At 35.7% G+C, this 19,938-nt stretch overlaps 3 protein-coding genes across 3 annotated transcripts; 2 read left to right on the top strand and 1 right to left on the bottom strand.

The window, feature by feature from the left end:
* The first annotated feature begins 60 nt into the window (after positions 1-60).
* On the top strand, positions 61-6,625 carry LOC131782515 (serine/threonine-protein phosphatase PP1-gamma catalytic subunit A). Its single transcript, XM_059099250.2, has 8 exons — positions 61-265; positions 342-473; positions 576-806; positions 984-1,088; positions 1,243-1,314; positions 2,967-3,118; positions 4,340-4,474; positions 4,683-6,625. The coding sequence occupies exons 1-8, from the start codon at positions 211-213 to the stop codon at positions 4,788-4,790; spliced, it is 990 nt and encodes a 329-aa protein (XP_058955233.1). The 5' UTR covers positions 61-210; the 3' UTR covers positions 4,791-6,625.
* LOC131782513 (uncharacterized) lies at positions 6,619-15,735 on the bottom strand. Its single transcript, XM_059099249.2, has 12 exons — positions 15,478-15,735; positions 14,999-15,385; positions 14,080-14,217; positions 13,573-13,646; positions 13,378-13,458; positions 12,574-12,798; positions 12,140-12,215; positions 11,125-11,271; positions 10,596-10,755; positions 9,458-10,160; positions 8,635-9,294; positions 6,619-8,365 (listed from the first exon to the last, which is right to left on the bottom strand). The coding sequence occupies exons 1-12, from the start codon at positions 15,494-15,496 to the stop codon at positions 8,234-8,236; spliced, it is 2,802 nt and encodes a 933-aa protein (XP_058955232.2). The 5' UTR covers positions 15,497-15,735; the 3' UTR covers positions 6,619-8,233.
* A 49-nt stretch (positions 15,736-15,784) lies between these two features.
* On the top strand, positions 15,785-19,507 carry LOC131782516 (2-methoxy-6-polyprenyl-1,4-benzoquinol methylase, mitochondrial). The gene is made up of 7 exons (XM_059099251.2): positions 15,785-15,977; positions 16,578-16,727; positions 17,041-17,199; positions 17,750-17,856; positions 18,319-18,407; positions 18,763-18,874; positions 19,364-19,507. The coding sequence occupies exons 1-7, from the start codon at positions 15,800-15,802 to the stop codon at positions 19,463-19,465; spliced, it is 897 nt and encodes a 298-aa protein (XP_058955234.2). The 5' UTR covers positions 15,785-15,799; the 3' UTR covers positions 19,466-19,507.
* Positions 19,508-19,938: the final 431 nt, after the last annotated feature.

Here is a 19,938-nt window from a genome sequence, read left to right as displayed (position 1 = left end):
TTACTTTGTACAATAAATAGCGCCCTCCTTTTCAATACCGCCTTTGACGTCATACCAGAAGAAACCGCCAGCGGAGTCTCTTTGGGCGCCATCTTGATATTGAATTGTGTAGTTTGTAGAATCTAGATCCATCGAGCTTTCTATCCACTTGTTAACTAAACATTTTTGCTAAAATAAGTTATTTTAAAGATAGAAAAAGCTCTATAGGTTATGGCTGATGGTGAAAAGCTTAATGTCGACAGTATTATTCAGCGACTTTTGGAAGGTTTGCTCCTTCGAGATGTTACAATCGGTATTCATTCTAAAATTTGCAGGGTCTAAATTTCTCTCTTGAATTTCAGTGCGTGGCTCAAGACCAGGAAAGAATGTACAGCTTACAGAGGGAGAAATCCGAGGGTTGTGCATCAAATCAAGAGAAATCTTTTTGAGTCAGCCAATTCTTCTAGAACTCGAAGCTCCTCTCAAGATTTGTGGTGAGTGACTGTCGGCGGTGCCGTTGAAATGTTCTACGCCCAAACTTTCCGCATCTGTGTTTAGTTCTACTAAACTTAAACTACGATTCTTATTTATTGCAGGAGACATTCATGGACAGTACTATGATCTCCTTAGACTGTTTGAGTACGGCGGTTTTCCACCAGAATCAAATTATCTCTTTTTGGGAGATTACGTTGATCGAGGAAAACAGTCGTTGGAGACGATATGTTTGCTTCTAGCTTATAAAATCAAGTATCCGGAAAACTTCTTTCTCCTTCGTGGAAATCACGAATGTGCGAGTATAAACCGCATTTATGGCTTTTATGACGAATGTAAGTAAACAGGTTATGCATTTTCGAGTGTGACTGTCGGTCGTTAAAGTTTGAAAGTTAGGATTTCTTCAATGTCATTACGCCTGTTTTGAACTCCGAGTTCAGTGATTGAATTACGAAGCTTTCGTCTCGCGTGTATGAATAATAGAATTTAGCTTCGCGTCTTCTTTGTTGCAGGTAAAAGAAGATACAACATTAAGTTGTGGAAAACTTTTACGGATTGCTTCAACTGCCTTCCTGTTGCTGCGATTTTGGACGAGAAGATATTTTGCTGTCACGGAGGTATGCTTTCTCTCTTACGTTCTGAATTCTGTTCAAAGTTTCGCCGATTACGAGTTACAGATTTCTTCTTGATGTTTGTTTGGTGGCTACTATAATTTGAATATGTACAGACAAAGGCAAAAGATATATAAATGTTTTCATGGTTTCGATCCAGGTTTATCGCCCGATCTGCAATCGATGGAACAAATTCGCCGCATTATGAGGCCGACCGATGTCCCTGACCAAGGTAAAGCGAAATGCAAATCTCAATGTGCGCCATTTATGGAGTAATTTGTGACTAATTTAATGGCTGGAGATTAACCCGTCGTACCTTTAAGCCATATTTTTAAAATGGAACTTTTTGTTTCGATGGTTGTCAGAAACGGAAAAGACAGGAACTTTCTCGTTACTATCCGATTAGTTCTTGTTGAAAGGGTACCTCAACCGTGAAGGTCTCTACATTGATAAAGGAAATTCATAGAATTGTTTCGAAGCTGTCATCACGTTTTAGTATTAACGTCTAGCATAGAAACTGTGTAAATTGTGAAGGATTGTTTCGCTTCGACTCGCTCTGTCTTAAACAATTTGAATTATTGATAAGAAGTTTGACATCTTTCACTTTTAAAAATGTAGTAAAAACAATAGCGAGATTCCTTCTCCTGCGTGTGAAAAAAATTTCACAATTCAAGAAATTTAAGGTAGTCATGTAAAAGTTTCCTTACACTTATGAATTCATGTTATTGTGGATAAAATTATTTTGTAATCTTTTTGTTAATCTTATCCTGCATTTCTTGGTTTTTAGATTTTTTAAATTTAGAAGTTTTTATAAAGATTTTAAGGGATTACACCTCAGGGCTCTGTCTCTAAAGAGCACCATTATTTTATATTAGTATATATTATTTTTCCAATGATAACAAAGTGATTTCATGGGTTAGATTGGATTACACCTCAGGACTCTTTCTCTATAGTGTGACATTATTTTACATTAGTACATATTGTTTTTCCAATGATTACAAAGTGATTTCATGCGTTAGATTGGTTGAGTGTATTTATCACATCTTACCACAATCATCTGATATGACGTGATTGTAATACTGAAAAACTGTTTTGAGATGGTGTCTTTGCAATTTTTTTGATATTTGTGAAGACAAAACAAATAAGATGTAGTTGCTGATGTAATCATTTGCTAAGTTATTTGGCAGGTGATTGTATGGTAAACTGCATTGTATTGTTATATTGAGATCAATGTTCGTGCAGTCCTTGAAAATTCTGATAAAAGTCAACATTTTTCACCTTTCTGGAGTAAGTAATTGTTAAATCTTCATCAATTTACTCATCAAATTTATCGCCCAGAAATGTCTTCCTCGTTGCCAGAATGATTACTTAGTTTATTTAGCACATCCATAACTGTGTATCCACTTCTTGTTTGTAATGTTTGACTGGAAAAAAAAGATGAAGCAATCACACAGCTCATCTAAAAAACAAAAAGGAAAATTCAAGATGGTGAATAATTTTCACTGGATAACAAAAACAAATTTTGTAGGTTTTTGGTCGTGTATCTGACAACTAATGTACAAGTCTTTACTAGGCCCTCATAAGTTAAATTATAAGCGGTTTCATTATTTTTGCTATGTACGGTAGTATTCAGTGAAGTACTGTAACTTAGGAATCACTGAGTTTGTCCTCATAGCATTTGTAATCTGATGTAAGACATACACAGTACATCCTTGGGGCATTGAAAGGGTTCGATCATTGTAGTGTTGTCTAAAAAAGTTATTTAAGATTGAAAGATAGATTGTTCACCAAACACCTTTAGAATGAGAAACCTACTTAATTTTGAGTGGACTTATCCAATTTGAAGTAACATTAAGTAATGGGTCAAATCTTCTCATTTTTTAGGATTATTATGTGACCTGCTGTGGTCAGATCCAGACAAGGATGTCCAAGGATGGGGTGAAAATGACAGAGGGGTTTCCTTTACCTTTGGTCCAGATATTGTATCCAAATTCCTTGCCAAACATGATCTGGATCTTATTTGTCGAGCTCACCAGGTGTGTACAGAATAGTGATAAATTAAATAGAATAATAAAGATGGTAAATTTGATAAAGAAAAGAGAGATGTTTTTGGTCTTGCCATCAGAGTGGAACACCAAAAAAATTCTGAGTCTTCATGAGGAATCAAAACCTCAAACCTACCAACTCAGTGCTCCAACAGTATACAGGGCACTTATTATGTATGAACTTTGTAATGACCTTGCTCACCATATAGTCTCTGTGCTCAGCAGAAGAGCGTTGGATTGCATAATCAGAAGGCCTGAGGTTTGATTCCTCATAGGAACTCAGAATTTTTTCTTTGCTGCTCATTACAAGATGAAAACCATCTTCCCTTAAGATACAGTAGGGTGGATTGTGTAGTAATGAGACAACTTGCCTCTTACCACAGTGTGTTGGTTCAATCCCTGATCCAAGGTCACTTGTGGGTTGGGTTTGTTGTTGATTTTTATCCTTGCCCCCCCTTTTTTTCCCTCCTGGTCTTCTGGTTCTGCTCCCTTTTTAGAAACCAACCCTTCAAATTGACCAGGAAATAGTGGACCAAAGCAACTGCAAGGATGTCTTGCTAAAATCCAATTACTGTTATTGTTATCTTTATAATTATGAATTATATTTAGCATTTATCTTGTACTATGTACATCTTGAAATGTAGCATTGATTTTGAAAGTTGTTTGTGTGCAATTAATTTCAGTTTTCTTCATCTTTACCTGTACTTATTAGTGTTAGCTAATTCCTTCCATTTTGGTGATGGTTAACCCTTTAACTACCATGAGTGACCAAGACAAAAATTCTCCATAAAATATTAATGCAAGCAGAAACATGATGAGAGCAAAGCAAAATATTAATAAGGGTATTGAAAGTCAATCCATTGCCAAATTCTCTGAACCAACATCACAAAAATTGCATGGCAGGACAGTAAGGAGAACTATTAACGAGATCTGGGAGTGAATGGGATAGAGTTAACTCAAGTGTAGTAGGTTATTGTAGAAGCCATTGGTTTCATATATTATGGGAAGGTTGGAGGATTTTTAACAAGTCCTGTTTGATGGCAGCCACTTCATCCTCTGAAAAGTTCCTCAAGGAATTCCTTCTGCATAAACCTTTGGCAGTGCCTGAGTAATTATTTCTGCATTGTTACTCGAAATTTTACAATCATTGCAAGTGTATGATTAAGTTTGTGTAACACTTCATTTCATGTCATTTTTTTTTAATTATAACAGGTTGTGGAAGATGGATATGAGTTCTTTGCTAAGCGGCAGTTGGTAACCTTGTTTTCAGCTCCAAATTACTGTGGAGAATTTGATAATGCTGGAGCCATGATGAGTGTGGACGAAACCCTTATGTGTTCATTTCAGGTGAAGATTTTTCTTTTGTTGGTGTCTTTGTTTATGTTTAATTTTTTACACTGTGCTTTATCAGATAGCCTAATAATAATATTTTCATTACACAGTTTTTAAGCCCTCTTATCATTTGTTATTCATCATATAAAGACATTACAGCAGATTTGCACACTGACATGTGATATCTGCTATTTACATATTTTGGCTAATTTTAACTTGACAGATTCTAAAACCTGCCGACAAGAAGAAGTTCCCCTATGGAGGGTTGAACTCTGGCCGACCAGTAACCCCACCACGTGGAGGACAACAAGGAAAAGGGAAAAAGAAATGATACTTGTACCATAAGATATTTGTTCTGAACTGTATTATAATATTGTTATACAACCTAGTTATTTTCTAGAGTAGCATGGATAGAAGTTATGATAGTATACACAATTGAAATGTCGTGTAATAAAACAGAACAGGATGCAGAGAAGAGATTATTTCAATGCATACGATGTGAGCAAGCTTGTCCATATGATTATATTCTTTTTTCCTTTGCCGTTGATATTTTTTATTTGTAGGATAGAAATTTAGTTCTTTGTCAAACTATTGCTGTAAGTGCATCACTGAAATTTTCAGTGAGACATTTGTCGAAGTTGGAATGTTAGGAAATTATGACTTCAATATAGGCACAGGTTTGAGGCAAGACCTCATAACTGAGGAAGTTTTGGTATCTCCACAAGACAATTATGCAAAGATTCATGTAAGTTCTGGCAGATAGCTATGTATATACAACAGAATGGAAATCAAGTCATTATTTGAGTTAACCACAGCCCTAGAAATTCTAGAACTTCTGCTTAACAGATATAATACTTTCACACTTTCAAAGCATACTATTGTGAAATATTTTCTCCACACTCACTCACCCCTCCCCCCCTTACTAGAATATACTTTAAGCCATGTTAGGCTGAACTTTGTATCCATACTACAGAAAGCCAAATCATTGGAGAAGTGTAAAATAGTAGCAAGGGAATTTTGCTATCTTTTTGTAACAAATTGAAGATAGGTTTTGGGTTTAATGGGAAAGTATTACATGTAGTTTATTTTATGTATATGATTTATACCTATAATTGTGTGAAATTTCCATCAACCTTTCCTGCAGTACTTGATCATTGCATAGAACTATTATGAATAGTAAAAGATAAGAACATTGATTTATCCAAGATCTTGTTGCTGCCTTAGAGGAATTAATCCAAACAAGAGTATTGTTGATGAAAACTGACTTCAACTTCAATTCATTTTACGATCCTGTAGTAATTTTCAATAGATGTTAATGCATGGTTACTACCCCTTATAAACAAATGGTCCTGGATTTGGGAAAATATTCTCATGCAAAAAAAACAGATGAAGCTACAGTTTTTCTCTAAGGATCATATAGTTGCAATGTTTTGAAATTAATAGTTTTAACTCCTGTATGTGTTAGTGTAGGATTTGTAGAAGGGAAGTGACTAATTATTTTTTTGCCTGGGTTGATGATTATTTGATCATCATGGTTGCATTCTGTGTAACCTAGTTATTCTATACTTGTGTCAAAAGTACACTACACATTTCACTTTACAATATTTTCCCAACTCAGTCTTTTGTAATAAAAGTTACCATTGTTGTTACTTCAATGCAAACTTGTGATTGTGATTGTTATTTCTCTAAGTTTAAGTTATGATTACTTCAAGAGAATATTTTAGTGTTGTTTTAATATCAATGAATTTATATTTATATGATGAGCTGAATTATGAAAGGAATTTGATTGGTACTCATGATCTATTGCAGGACAGATGTACAGATAATGCCATCGATAACAACATTCTGCCTTTATATCTTGTAAAACAAATAGATTTCATGTTGTTGTGGGTCTCAGAATAATCTAAGAACATCAGTGACTTACTTGGCTGCACTTTGTGTGCTATTTTTTTTCTGGCCACATTTTGACTTCATCTGTGATCTATCAATGAATAGACACACACAACATGGAATCTACAAGCGAAAGTGACGATTGGCCATAATTGTGACTGTCAGTAAATTTGTCAATGGTTTCAATACAACAATGAAATGTTTCTCCTATTTTAATCCATCACTACCAGTTATTTTAATTATGTACATATAAGGGAATAAAATTTGTATAGATTACATCATTGTCTTCTATTTCCTTTGCTTTCTGTGTGAGGAGATTTAAAGGATTGGACAGTTCTTTAAGAATTCTTCCTTTAAAAAATATTTAATGAAATTCTTTAACTTTTGAAACATACCCTCTGATTGCGTTGAGATTTTTTCCAATATCTTTGCTTCAGTGATATGGATGAAACAGGATCCTGAAACCACATTTATTTAATGGAGTACCCAACTTCAAATATGCACCTAGCCTGTAGGTAGGAAAATGTGATATGTACCCACTCATCCCCCCCTCCCCCCAAGTTAATTACCTGGTGCATGAAAGCATGGCAATGGCAAACAAACCAGACTGAATCTTTTCAGTATTTTTAATTAATATAACTACATCTAGAGAGGTTTTTAGGAGTGTTAAGTATTTATACTTGACACTAATATTTGTTTAGGAGCAATGTCAATTAAAAAAATTTGGCCTTACTTCTCTAATATTCCCTGTCTTGAAACATACTTGGATCAGAGTTCGTATCCGAGTTAATGCACATCTACCCCTCCCCAAATCCATAATTTGCCCTAAATTCATATTGGTTGAATTTTGTTGGTTTAGTTAGGGAAGGTGGGAGCATAGTTGCCTAGATACTGACATTGATCCTTTAACTTGATATGTTGACCTCAAGGTTTCACTTCAAGCTGAAAGTAAGTTATTCCTATAAAAAATTGGCTCAAAATTTTACAAAAAAGCTCCTCAATTGTGTTTACTTTCCTTGAGGTAAGAAAAAAAGAGAAAATAAGGTAAAAATTGTTTGAATGCCTACCATTAATCCTAACTTTTCAAATGAATAGAAAAGATAATCACTTTCTCCGAATGTGATTTTTGTACATTTCTAGTTTGACCTAAACAATATGTCTAACAAAATGATTGCATTTATACAGATGTGTGTTTATATTTACATTATGCCATGTAGGGGACTGTAAGATAACAAAATATTTTTTACAATGTAAATATGATAAATAAAGTTTCACCTTGATATTTTAAATACTTAATAACTTAGAACAAGCTGATGGTATCTAGAACTGAATAGTCCTCACTCAAATAAATAACTAGTGATATTCTGAAACTGTTATTTTCTTAAAGAAACCAAAATATTTTTGAAATGGAAATAAATAGTTCTACCTGAATTTGGAGTTTGACTCAAGAAAACCAAACCATCAGAGATTAAACATTCATCAAAAACTGGTTCTCAGTTTATTTTCTACCTGTCAGCATTGATTCGTTTGTGAAAGGTAACACCACATTGACCATTTAAAATCTCATTCTCACTGAAACAAGAAACCATTTTGAAGCCAAATCTACAGAAAATTAGCTTAAACTGCACCATAGCTTACAAACAATAGTTTATGCACTATAGTTCTCTTCTTTAACCTTTTCACTTATAAGAATAACAAGTATCTAAAGTCTCTTTACATTAGGACTGTTCAATCACACATCATGGCCATGAGAATAAAGGAAAAGAAAGAAAACTAAAAAGTTAAAAAATTTGCCTTGCCACTATCATAAGAAATGCATGGAGAATAGGAGAATATGCTGATGTTAGGTTGTAAAAGTTTATGTCCTGTTACTCAGGCTTCTAATTAATGCTGTGGAGGATGTGGAATGGGCCCATGCAGAGAATAAGTCTGCTGTCCAGGGGGTCCATGGTGTATGACTCCACCCATGTTCAAGTCTGCACCAGATTCCATCTTTGGACCTCTGCCCATTATGTCCTAAAATTATTCCAAGGAAATGTGGTCAATGAAACAAGACAAAAGCAAGCTTACCTGGAGAAAATTTACTCAGTAGATACAAACCTATCAATACAAAACTTTTCACAATACACTAGTTCTGTTTAGCTTTATCAGTGGTCATTCAATGATAACCATACATCCCTCTCATTGCAGACTTCTTAGCAAATGTTCTTAAAAGTGCTTGTGACCAAGATTATTGTTATTGACCTCAGAGGCTTCAAAGACAGAAGTCTATTGCTTTTACTCACCATGTTTCTGAGAGGTGCTTGACCATTAGTACGTGCCAGAGGTCCAAACAATGGACCAGGAGGGCCGTAGTTCATTTCCCTCTCATGTAACACTCCCTCCAAGGACCCTCTCAAGGGAGCATCTTGATTTCCTCGCATAGACCCAGGAGGATATGGTTGAGGTACATGATGTGGTGTCGTGTCACGTGGACTTTGAGGTGGCTCAGGTGTTCTTGGTCTTTCAAAAGCACTTTCAAGAGCTTGGCTCTCTGGACATCTTCCCATCCGGGGGCTGGTTGTAGATACCTCAGGAGGAGCATGCCTCCAAGGCCCTAAGCTTACATGCTCCCAAGGAACTGGCCTTTTCCCATGAAGATCTAAAGCACCTAATTTGGTGACACCAAGGGGTCCCAAACTAGCAGGATTAAGGGGTGGAACATTGGCTCTAGGAGGAGGGAGGGGTGATGACAGCTCTAATTGTCCTTTCTGTTTCTTCTTTTTAGCTTTGTCCTTTTTTTTCTTCAAACATACAGCACGATTTTCTTGATCACCTTCAGTATTGTTGTGAGTGGTAATGATACGGGTGTTTTCTGCTTGAACATAATTTAGCTGCGCCAGTTTTGATGGATACTTTGGAGGTGTAACAGTTTTTTCTGTATTCTTGTGAGATTCTGCAAAGAACTGCCGAACAAACCTTAACATCAAATACACTATGTCATTAAAACTCCTTTTATTTGACTTACAGTCAGTGGTTGTCAAGCCACCACCCATAGTGATAAGGAAAATAGCAATGAACTACAGGACATAAATACAATCAAATCATTAACAATGTGTACCAATTTACCTGAGGTTGAGAATCACAAGTATCTTCCTGCCATTGTTTTTTCTCCTTGTCTCCATCTGGGTAGTCTGTTAAGTCATCACCATGAACTATGTCCTCATTATCACTGCCAAGACTTGACACACTAAGTCCAACACTAACACTGCAATTATCAGCATTATCAGGCTCACTGTGTACACTTGATGCACTGCCACGTCCTTGCTGCAAGCGTGCACTGGAATATTCCAACTTTTCCTCACAGTCAATCTCTATATCTCCATCTTCCATGTCAATAATTTCCTCTTGCTGATCTTCAGTGTCAAGGTTACTGACTACAACTAAAATATCTCCATCCCCAGTCCTCAGGTCAAAACTTGCAGCTTCATCCATTAAGTGTCTTGAATCACCATCATGATGAAATTTGCTTTGCCTTGTAAGTGTACTCTGACGCCGTTTTGGGTTTGATGGCCTACTCTGCTCTACCCTGTTGTCTGCTTTGTCTAAGGCCTTGGTATTATGATCTGAAAATTTTTCTTTTTCTTCATGACTTGCCTCATTCATTGCTGAATCCCCAAGGTGCCCTGACTCCCCCTGTACATCAAAACCATGAAGGTCAGACACATCACAGTTCTCCGCACCAACAGATGCCTTGTGAGGTTCTTCTGCTGTTGCAGCTGCTTCATCTGTAGACGGAGGCTGCCATGAGTTTACAGGATCCACATTTTGACTATAAAAGGAATAAGTTCTTATTTCATGAAATCTGGTTAACACCTTGTTCATTTGATGATTAATTTCTCTTACTAACTTTCTACTGAATAATTTCATTATTTTAATATTGATAGCTCATATGACAAATTTGCGTCCAGAACAACTGTAGATTTCCTGGTTTCAATGAAAAAGCATCTTGTTATATCACATACCTATAGTTTATATATGTTTAATCTTACTAAATAAATCATCCATTTCATTTGTAATATTTTCTAGAGTTAGTTACCAGGGATAACTTTCATTTTCAAAATTTCTTCAGTAACAGCTACTATAGGAGACATACTCCCATTGAAACACAAGGTGAAGTAAATATAGCATCAAAATTCACTTCAGTTTGTTTCACTTTTAGTTTGACTCATTCAGTCAATGAATCCTTTTTAATTAAGTAAGTTACCTGTCAGGACTTGATGGTGTTGATACAAATGCAGCCTTTCCTGTGTGCTTGTCATTGTGTTGAGAATGAGCTCTGATCACCATTCTACAATAATTGAGCTGTTTGTTATGGATGTAATCAACTGCAGTTGCACCAAAACAATCTCTTACCAGGAGGTCTCCTGCAAAATGAAATTTGAAGTGTTGTCAGTCTTGAGCTGACACAATTCTTTGTTCTTGTCTGCCATTCCAGCATTTCCCTTTCCTTTTATCAGCTTTAATATGAACTTATAATAACTTCAGTGACACTGCTAATGATACTGCCACTATCAAAACATGGCCATCACAATCAAAAGTACACAAGAAAGGCTAACAATGACCTTTGGAAGCACAGAGGGAGGGGAGGGACGAGAAGCGCTAAATAGTGAAATGGGGGCACTGCAAAAGTAGCAAGAGAAGCCTTGGGAGAGGATATATGACCTTATTTGGTTACTGCCATGATGGGTGATGACAATGTTGATGATAATTGACAGTCCTACAGATTTCCTTACCTCCTCTTTCAAGGAGAAAGTTCACAACTTCTGCTTGTCCACAGATAGCAGCAAGATGAGCTGCAGTTCTTTTTGAGTTATCTGTATCCTTTAGTCCTTCCAAGTTTCCTCTCACTTTAAGAATGATCTCACAAGCAGCTGCAATCCCTGCCAAGGAGTGTCAAATAATTTATATATTTTAATTATTAAACATAGCATCATCATGCAAGTCAACATTTTGAAAATAGTAAAGGATTAGATAGCTTTGTAGCTGCCTTAAATGCTAAAACTTGCACCATTTACTATACCAAATAGATCAACATTTTCCATATTAAAATCCAATAGTCCATTTTGCAGTTGTGTACTTCAGGTTGCCAGGCCTTTTAACAAGAGTGAAGCTAAGGATGACCTTGTTATTATACAAACCTTGCTACTTTCAAAGGTAAATTACCTTGTTGTTATGCTAACTAGGTACTGGTCTCTATCACAGCAAGACCACCTTTAGCCTCACTCCAAATCAAAGGCTTGACAACTAAGTACACAACTGTAAAATGACCCATTCATAAATATCTATATCATAAGCAATTATGTGACCAAGCAGAATGAAAAAAAACCATAGGGCTTTTCGTTCAGGTTACCTATTCAGTATTTTTTAAAAATATTATCATGAGAATTACTAGATTTTCATATAAAGTAAAGTAATTATAACTTATGGATATAGTCTGCTAAAGAATTATCAAAATGACAAAAATTAAAAAGGCAGGTTAATTAGAATGATGAAATTCAACTTATGAGAGTTGAGAGTCCTTTTCAGGCAGTAACCAGTAACATTTACCACCTGTAGTACCTCTTATTACCGTTTAAAATTGCTTGGAATTCTTGAAATTCAACAGGTAAAAGGATAGCTTTACCAGTTTGAAAATTTATTTAACCTGTCATGCTTAAAATAAGGGAGAACACTGTGAGAGTACATGACACAAGTCTCGTGTAATATTATTTCATTTCATACATTGACTCAAACAGGTGTAGTCCTTGCCTTTTTCTGCTGCTGTGTGTAATACTGTTTTGCCTTCATTGTCCCTTAGAACTGCAGACTGAGGGGTTAATAGAGCCTAGATATTTTATAAAAAAAATTATGGATCAATAAATTGAAGAACAACAACTAATGTAGGCAATTATTAAAGTGGCAATCAATGAGGGCTTTGGTTATCTATTACAATTAACTGACAGTCATTTGTGACAGCTAACATATGAAATGATTATCTCAGACTATAGATTGATGTAGAGAGCAATCCTCCTTGAGAGATTATAGGTCAAAGTTTTGTCAACAACTTAATAGTACAATGGTCTGAAATGCTGCCTAGCTCAAAATATACAGCAGTCTTTTATAGTGGTAAAGCCATCTGCATAATTAGATAACTGCCTTTTAAAACAACAAGTCAAACAATGAACACAGATACTTTCATTTACCTTTAGACACTCCAAAGATCCCACGCCTTTGACAGCCCAGTGAATCACAGACTGACCATAACAGTCTGTATCTCTGAAGATTGCATCTTCTTCAGGATCAGTTCTTGCCAGTGCATTTTGTAACATCTGAAGATTGCAAAGCTGGTCAAAGTAACATGCCCACATGGCTGGGGTTAAACCTTCACTGTCTGCAGCATCCAACTTCCCTCCAACCTGAAGTAATAACTGTAAAGAAATAAAAATGGATCATTCTCAAACATAAGCTCTTTATAGTTACATCCTACTCCCTAGCTAATCAAAGATCAGAAAATGAACTTTTTAAATTAAAGCCAACAGCCATCTTCACTTTTTTCTTTCTTCTGAATTTATTTCAAATGATGTTTGAATGAACTCCTCACAACTGAAATCACCTATTATGCCACCAGCAGCCAACTATAAAAAGGGTCATTTTAAACCTTTCAAATGATAGATATCACTTGTAGCTGCTAAACCTGTGTAGGGAGACAGCAAGTCATAACTCCAGTCTTATTAAGCCCTTATCTTTATTTTCAACTTTAAAAAAAAAGTGACCCTGTGCTCAAGTGGACCCTTTTCAGGTCTTAATGTGTCATTTTTTGGCCTGTCAACCTGGCCTAGGACAGGGATATCTGCCTGTCGAAGATACACACTGTTTTTGACTTCCTGAAGCCTGCATTATCATTTATAAATATTTTTTTTTCAGCCACAGCCAGACCAAGTACCTTGGGTGTGCTGAGAGAGGGAGACATTTCCATTTTTGAGATATAAATGTGTTTGTTATGTTACCTTTAAATTATCCTCTGATGGATTTGCTGCTGCCCAGTGAAGTGGTGTCCTGCCTTGATTGTCTTCAACATTATGAGAAGCCTATACAAAGAGGAGAACACCATCATTCCCATAGTGCTGGATTTGGGTGAATCAAAAATCAAATAGAAATGGTCAGAAATTCCAGCAGACCTGTGAGAAGAACATTATAGTCACCTTATTACGAAGCAAAAGAGGCAGGGCAGTTGTGTTATTGATGTATGCAGCCACATGAAGTGCTGTTGTGTTATCTGTGCAACAAAAAAAAATAATAGAAATAATAAACATCACTTCTTTTAATGAAATGTACTCCAAAATTGAACGATAGGAAATACAAAGTAGATATCAAGTTAAATTATACCCTACCCATTTCCCAATAACAAAAAAAAATACCCAAAACAAGTGGTGGTACCCCAACATATTCCTAAGGCAAACATCAAGGTCCTTGGAATCTCATTTATGTTTCACTGATCCCAAAAAAAATCCTCTCCCAAGAGTTACTAGATAGTATACTTGTACATGAAAATATGCTTTTCATATGCAAACAAGTTAATAGAGGGCAAAAAGACATTAAGCACTGGTGTGTACCTACTGTAGGTCAATTTAAGAATTACTTTAAATAGTGTAAAAGTTACATTTATAGTTACTGTAGTTTTTGTAATATATATAGTTTATATCTGATACCATTTGCTTTGAGATCCAGATCACAGTCAGCTCTTATCAGTACTTCCAAGCACTCTGTATGGGCAGGTGTGTTGCCATGAACACAGTACATTGCAGCATTACGTCCTAAGCCATCCACTTGATTGACAACTTCGGAATCTTAAATGTAACATATTTTAAGTAACATATGGTCAGTGACATACAGTCAGCTGGTTGTAGTTTTGTGTATCAGGTATGATCACTTTTGTTTGGAGAAAATAAACTTTCCTTCAACAGTGACCTAACTTTTTTGATGGAATGATCTGACTTTGGCTGGAGATATCTGACTAGGGCCCATATGACAATAGGGTGAAGCAAGAAGTTACGTAATTGTTGCTCGTGAAATTGTTATAAAAAAATATAGCTTAGGATGAGTCTAGAGCACCATGACCATAATCAACTTAACCGTCATTCAAAATGAGGAGAAACGTCACTAGAAGCCTAAGAGATCTTACAGTGGGAGTAAGCAAACAGCTTAGGGTGTGGAAAAACAGTTTTGTATCTAATTGGTCCAAGAGGCACAAGTTTGCCATGTCGGTCACAGAATTGGAGGAAAGTTAGGCACAACCAAATTGCAATCCTGGGGCTGTTTTGACACTGTAATGAAAACGGGTAGTCACGACAACCTGTCATTCATGAAAATATGACCAGTTTATCAATATCTCCGATCATTGAAACGCAAATTAGCTGAATTACAAGGCGAGGACTAAGAACTGTACGATACTAATGCACTTGACTTCTGTTTTTATTTCAAGATAATTTTATTTGATACTTCGAACATTTGTAATAAAAGTGTACTCGTTAAGTACTACGTAAACATGAAGTTTTCATTACTCTGCATAGAAGGTAAACAATGGCGAAATAATTTCTTGCTTAGCATTCAATTAGCAATTAGCGTTACCTTTCTCTATGAGTTCCTTTAAAAGCTGTGAATCTGCAGACTTTGTAGCTTGCAGGACGAGAGGCAATGAAGAAAATTCATTTGTACCGAGGCTAGCAGACAGCCTGGGTGATTCCAAATTGTACCACTTCCATTCGAACTGATCAGGTATTCCACAAGCTGGACTCACTGGGCTCACACCCCCATTAAAAACCAAGCTTCCACTCAGCGATTTGCCATTAAATCTTGGTGATGCACCATTTGAAAGACTTCTGCTACGAAGTTTTTTGTAGTATTTTTGCAAGTAGAACAGGACAAGATGCATAGAATCCCTAAGTTCAGCTGTCGATTCCTCGCACGAAAGTTTCGAAAGAAACTCCTGAATAAGCCCCGCTGTTTTCTGGAAGTCTGTGACAACAAAACATGGCAAACATGACCCAAAATTATCGGAAAACTGATTTGATCCAATTAACACAATATTGAAAAGCAGGAAGTCTTACCTCGTTTTTTTATAGCCATCGTTTGGAGGCTTCTAATTACGTCCTCGAGCGCTTTACGAATGTCTGATCGCGCGCGAAAATAAAATTATATTCAGCAATATTTTTACAGGCCACCATTTTGGACTTACTTTAATCGTGACCACGAAACACAATATCTGAATACAAGAACCCTTTGTCAAATCGACTAAAGGCAACAAAGTCAAATCTGCGCCAGACATGCAAAGAAAATAATGAATTGTGTAACTGATTACTTTCCCCCTTAAACGAGGAAGAAAACAACGTTGAGATCGCATTGAATTATGGGATAATTTTTATTTCTAAGATGGCGGCCCTACGCTCAAAATCAAGGTCATTTCTAGAAGCTATTCCACGCTGTTTTTGCGGTGGCAATTATTTGTTATCCACACTAAGGTATCGTCTGTACTCAAATTATCAAACACAAGAGAAAAGTACGCATTTTGGTTTTGAAGAAGTATCAGAGCAGGAGAAAACTCAGAAAGGTAGACAAGATCAGAGGTCTTGATTTTTTTTTGCTTCACAAATGTGCAAATTTCCCTCTTTCAGATGTCAAATCACCATCCCCACCCCCCTTAGGAGCCGCATGGACAGTCAGTCTCTATTTATCTGTAATACCTTACTTTTGGCTTATTATGTGGATAAACATGATTTTTTTAAGAATAAAACATGTATGCCTTATCATTCTTCAGAAATACTATGAAGCAGTTACAGTGACTTATATGAATACGTATCTGGGACTAGTTTGCAAAACTTGGCAACTACATGCATGATCTTTTACCCAAAGAGCTCAATATACATGCTAGAATTACAGCTTTGACAATGCAAAAAATAATTGTGGACATGCGAGTTCCAGACTTCTGGTTGTATTGCATACAAATACACGTGGCTCTTCATGCTTAACATCTCACTGAGTTATGTTGTCTTGTGCAGACTGACCTAGGACTTACCATTAACTTTAATAACACACAGAGGTCAAGTATTATCAAGTAATTAAACAAATTAAGTGGGATTATTCAGAATTTATAATTTGAATAAGTAGTCAACACTTTCTACACCTTGTACTACAAATATTTGTTTATCAGTTTACAAGGTGTTTGAGAGTGTAGCAAGTTCATATGACAAAATGAATGATGCCATGAGCTTCGGGATACACAGACTGTGGAAGGACAGGTTAATCACTATACTTAATCCTCCTGTTGGAACAAAACTGTTGGATGTTGCTGGAGGAACAGGTAAACAAAGTTGTTATTAGAGAGAGATGTGGTTCATAATAAATGGTTTGAATCAAGGAGTGAAATCATTCTCTTGTTGGATTGTCTTGATGAGAGTAACCCGAAATTGGATAATTACTCACAAGTGTGTTGTGTTTGCTGTGACTGCAGATTCTAAGTATCAAAACTAATGTAGTTTTAACCCAATATAGAAAATTGTTACTATGGCCAAGATCTAATGTGCTAAACATCTAAACATCTTGTAATCATACCAATTATTAAGTTTACTGTTTTAATCTGATAGGTTATTGCACTATGTTTTGAAATTTTACAGGTGACATTGCATTCAGATTCCTAGACCATGTTAACAAAAAATCAGCAAAAAGGAAACAAAGAGGAGAAAGTATTGACTCCCATGTGACAGTGTGCGATATCAACAGAGCAATGCTGCAAGTTGGCCAACAAAGGGCTGAAAGACTCCATCAATCCTCAGGTTTAAGAGCTGGGTACTTGATTGCTTCAACCTTAAGCTGCTGAGATCTGATTGTAAATCTCCTGTGTAGCTGTGTTATATTTCCTTGTAAAGTATCTGGGAAAATTTGGTATCATTTCAATATAAGCCTTGAGTTTACCCTCAGCATGTGAGTGTGTATTTCTCATTTCCTGTTTTCTTGATGATTTATCGAAAGGAAAATTTTCATGTTAATCACTTATCATATGAATTTGATTCAAGGGCTGAAATGACTTAGCAGATTTGCACAAAATTGTGAGAGGTAATGGATAACAATGCCAGGGATTTCACTTCCAAGTTACTGAATTTATTTTGTCTGTAGTAATGCATTTATGGCAAAATTATCCTGCATTTTCGAAGTGTTATCAGCTATTATACCACAGTGAAATATTGTTGCAGATCAGAGGGGAAAAAAAAGAAGAAAAAATTTTTTAGTCAGAGTTAACATTTTGCCTTACAACTTAGTACAAGAATAGGATGGAATCTTAGTTTGGAGCCTTTGATTTGATAATTCTTAAATGTTTTCTCATAGGAATTTCATGGATTGAAGGCAATGCAGAAGAGTTACCAATTGATACTGCATCAGTTGATGCCTACACCATAGCATTTGGAATCCGAAATGTTACAAGAATTCATAAGGTTACCATTAACTCTGTTCTTTTGTTCTTTTTTACTTTTTCTGGATTATAAGTAAACTGATATGTTTTCTATTCAGTATTTATTTTGAAAATTTGTAGAATAGTTGATGTATTTTGTTCTCATTGTTTGGTCAAAAAATCCAGGGCAAGGTAGCCTTGTAAAAGATAATTTGTTTTAATTAACTGAGTTAAGTGAATTGGCCATCATAAAAAGATTCTAAAGCCAACATTTTATGCTTAAGCCCTTCATTAGTGCTAACTGTTCTGGAAAAGAGTCTTGTTTGTGAGGTTGATGAAGTCATCACTTGACAGCAATGAAATTTCTGATCAGAAAGCAGAATCTTCATTCACAGTTTCCCATAGCAGTCTTCTTCAGGACCACTGTCACAAGGATCAACATTCTATATGATCAGCTGTTACTCGTTTAATAATTTTCTTTCTCTCTTTTTGTGCTTCTCATTAGGCTTTGAGTGAGGCCCACAGAGTTCTTGTTCCTGGTGGAAGATTCCTGTGTCTGGAATTCAGTGAAGTAAAAAATGAGCTTATCTCTAGGTACCATCAATTTATTGTCTTTGATTATTCTTTAGGGCTTCAATGGAAAACTACATGACCCCCAAAGAACTCCTATGGCAGACATTGGTCAACTTGTCATGTCAGTTGATGGGTTGTATTCTGTTGTGTCTCCCACCAGAAGGCTGACATTTTAAAACATTCCTTTTTTTTTTTAGCTTACCATGTTTTCCACATTTTCCTTCAAAACATTGTGATGCAATATTATCAGGCAAAGAGGAATTATGATGCCAGCCTTGTTTGTGGTTAAGTCTACCTAGATGCACATGTTATAGATTGTTTAGTCAAGTCTTATATTTCTTACTTGGATGTCTGATATAAATTATATTTCTAACAGTGCCTATGAGAAATATTCCTTTGATGTTATACCAGTTATGGGGCAGATCATAGCTGGAGATTGGAAATCTTACAAGTATCTAGTTGAAAGCATTAGACAATTTCCAAATCAGGTTTGTCCCATAAAGTTTGTTGAACATTTTACATGCATTACAAAGTAAAATTTTCAGTTTATCATCCCCTCATACACAGCCCTCTGTGGAAACTCATGTATATCTTCCGTTTCTTTGCATTAGTGGTTCCTTCCTCTCTTCCTCTGGGATGTGATTTAAAGAGAGCATTTGGAGCTTGCTTCCTTTGTGCTTGCATGCATTTCTGCTTGTTACTTTCTTTACTCAGCTGCCTTACCCCTCTCAGAAGTGAAGAGTTATTTGATGTGTCTGCAGCTCTTTAATGTGTTTATTGAAGAAATGTAATCATATGATTATTCAAAAGCAAATCTCAATATTTGGTCTCTGTTAGCAAGATCAGGTTTGAAAGCTCCACTGATGAGCAAGAAATGAGCTTTTCACAGAGGAATTTCAAACTGTTGACACTGTTGTTTATGTACATGGATTAGTAATGTTGGAATTTGTCTGACTAGTTACTTTTTTTTCCTTTAGGAAGAGTTTGCAAATTTGATTGAAGATGCAGGATTTAGTTATGTTACTCATGAAAACTTAACCTTTGGAATAGCAGCCATTCACTCAGGCTTTAAATTGTGAAAACATTTGGAATTTGTGAATAAATATTGTGATCTTTTATAATTGTCGACTTCATTTTTTATAACATGACCATCTTGAATGAGGCATAACTAAATGTGAAAGATTTTCAACATATGGCATTGCAGCAGGATTTGATCCAAAAAATTCAGATGGAGAGGGTTGAAAAAATTATTTTTAAAAGACAAACCATGACACAATTGGGGCAAACTTTAAAATAATTTATTAAATCGAAACTATATTTGAAATAATATAAAGCAAAGTCAATTTTAAAGTCCAGATTCTAAGCATAGCAACTACAGATGAACAGAAGATTTGCATTAAAAAAAAAAAGAAAATTGTTTCTGCTCTCTTAAAATAATATTCCAAGAGCTTGCATTGATAGTATGGTGTATAATAGCTAGTGTTAGGTACAACTTGCTTAGGTGTGTCTAACAAGACAGTGGGAATATATATTAGCTAACTATTATGGTGAT

This window comes from Pocillopora verrucosa, chromosome 2, assembly GCF_036669915.1.
Source record: "Pocillopora verrucosa isolate sample1 chromosome 2, ASM3666991v2, whole genome shotgun sequence".
NCBI classification, from domain to species: domain Eukaryota; kingdom Metazoa; phylum Cnidaria; class Anthozoa; order Scleractinia; family Pocilloporidae; genus Pocillopora; species Pocillopora verrucosa.
The sequence above is the reverse complement of the archived record's forward strand: the minus strand, read 5'-3'. Positions and strand labels throughout refer to the sequence as shown.

Bases quoted from the DNA above. Each gene is read 5' to 3' on its own strand.
- LOC131782515 (XM_059099250.2), top strand. From the start codon at position 211: ATGGCTGATGGTGAAAAGCTTAATGTCGACAGTATTATTCAGCGACTT. The intron at 1,089-1,242 runs GTATGCTTTCTC...GTTTCGATCCAG, and splicing joins GATATTTTGCTGTCACGGAG to GTTTATCGCCCGATCTGCAA. The intron at 4,475-4,682 runs GTGAAGATTTTT...TTAACTTGACAG, and splicing joins CCCTTATGTGTTCATTTCAG to ATTCTAAAACCTGCCGACAA.
- LOC131782513 (XM_059099249.2), bottom strand. The intron at 12,216-12,573 runs GTAAATGAAAGT...TAAAATATCTAG, and splicing joins GATCTTTGGAGTGTCTAAAG to GCTCTATTAACCCCTCAGTC. The intron at 8,366-8,634 runs GTGAGTAAAAGC...GAATAATTTTAG, and splicing joins AAGCACCTCTCAGAAACATG to GACATAATGGGCAGAGGTCC.
- LOC131782516 (XM_059099251.2), top strand. From the start codon at position 15,800: ATGGCGGCCCTACGCTCAAAATCAAGGTCATTTCTAGAAGCTATTCCA. The intron at 16,728-17,040 runs GTAAACAAAGTT...GAAATTTTACAG, and splicing joins GGATGTTGCTGGAGGAACAG to GTGACATTGCATTCAGATTC. The intron at 17,857-18,318 runs GTTACCATTAAC...GCTTCTCATTAG, and splicing joins ATGTTACAAGAATTCATAAG to GCTTTGAGTGAGGCCCACAG.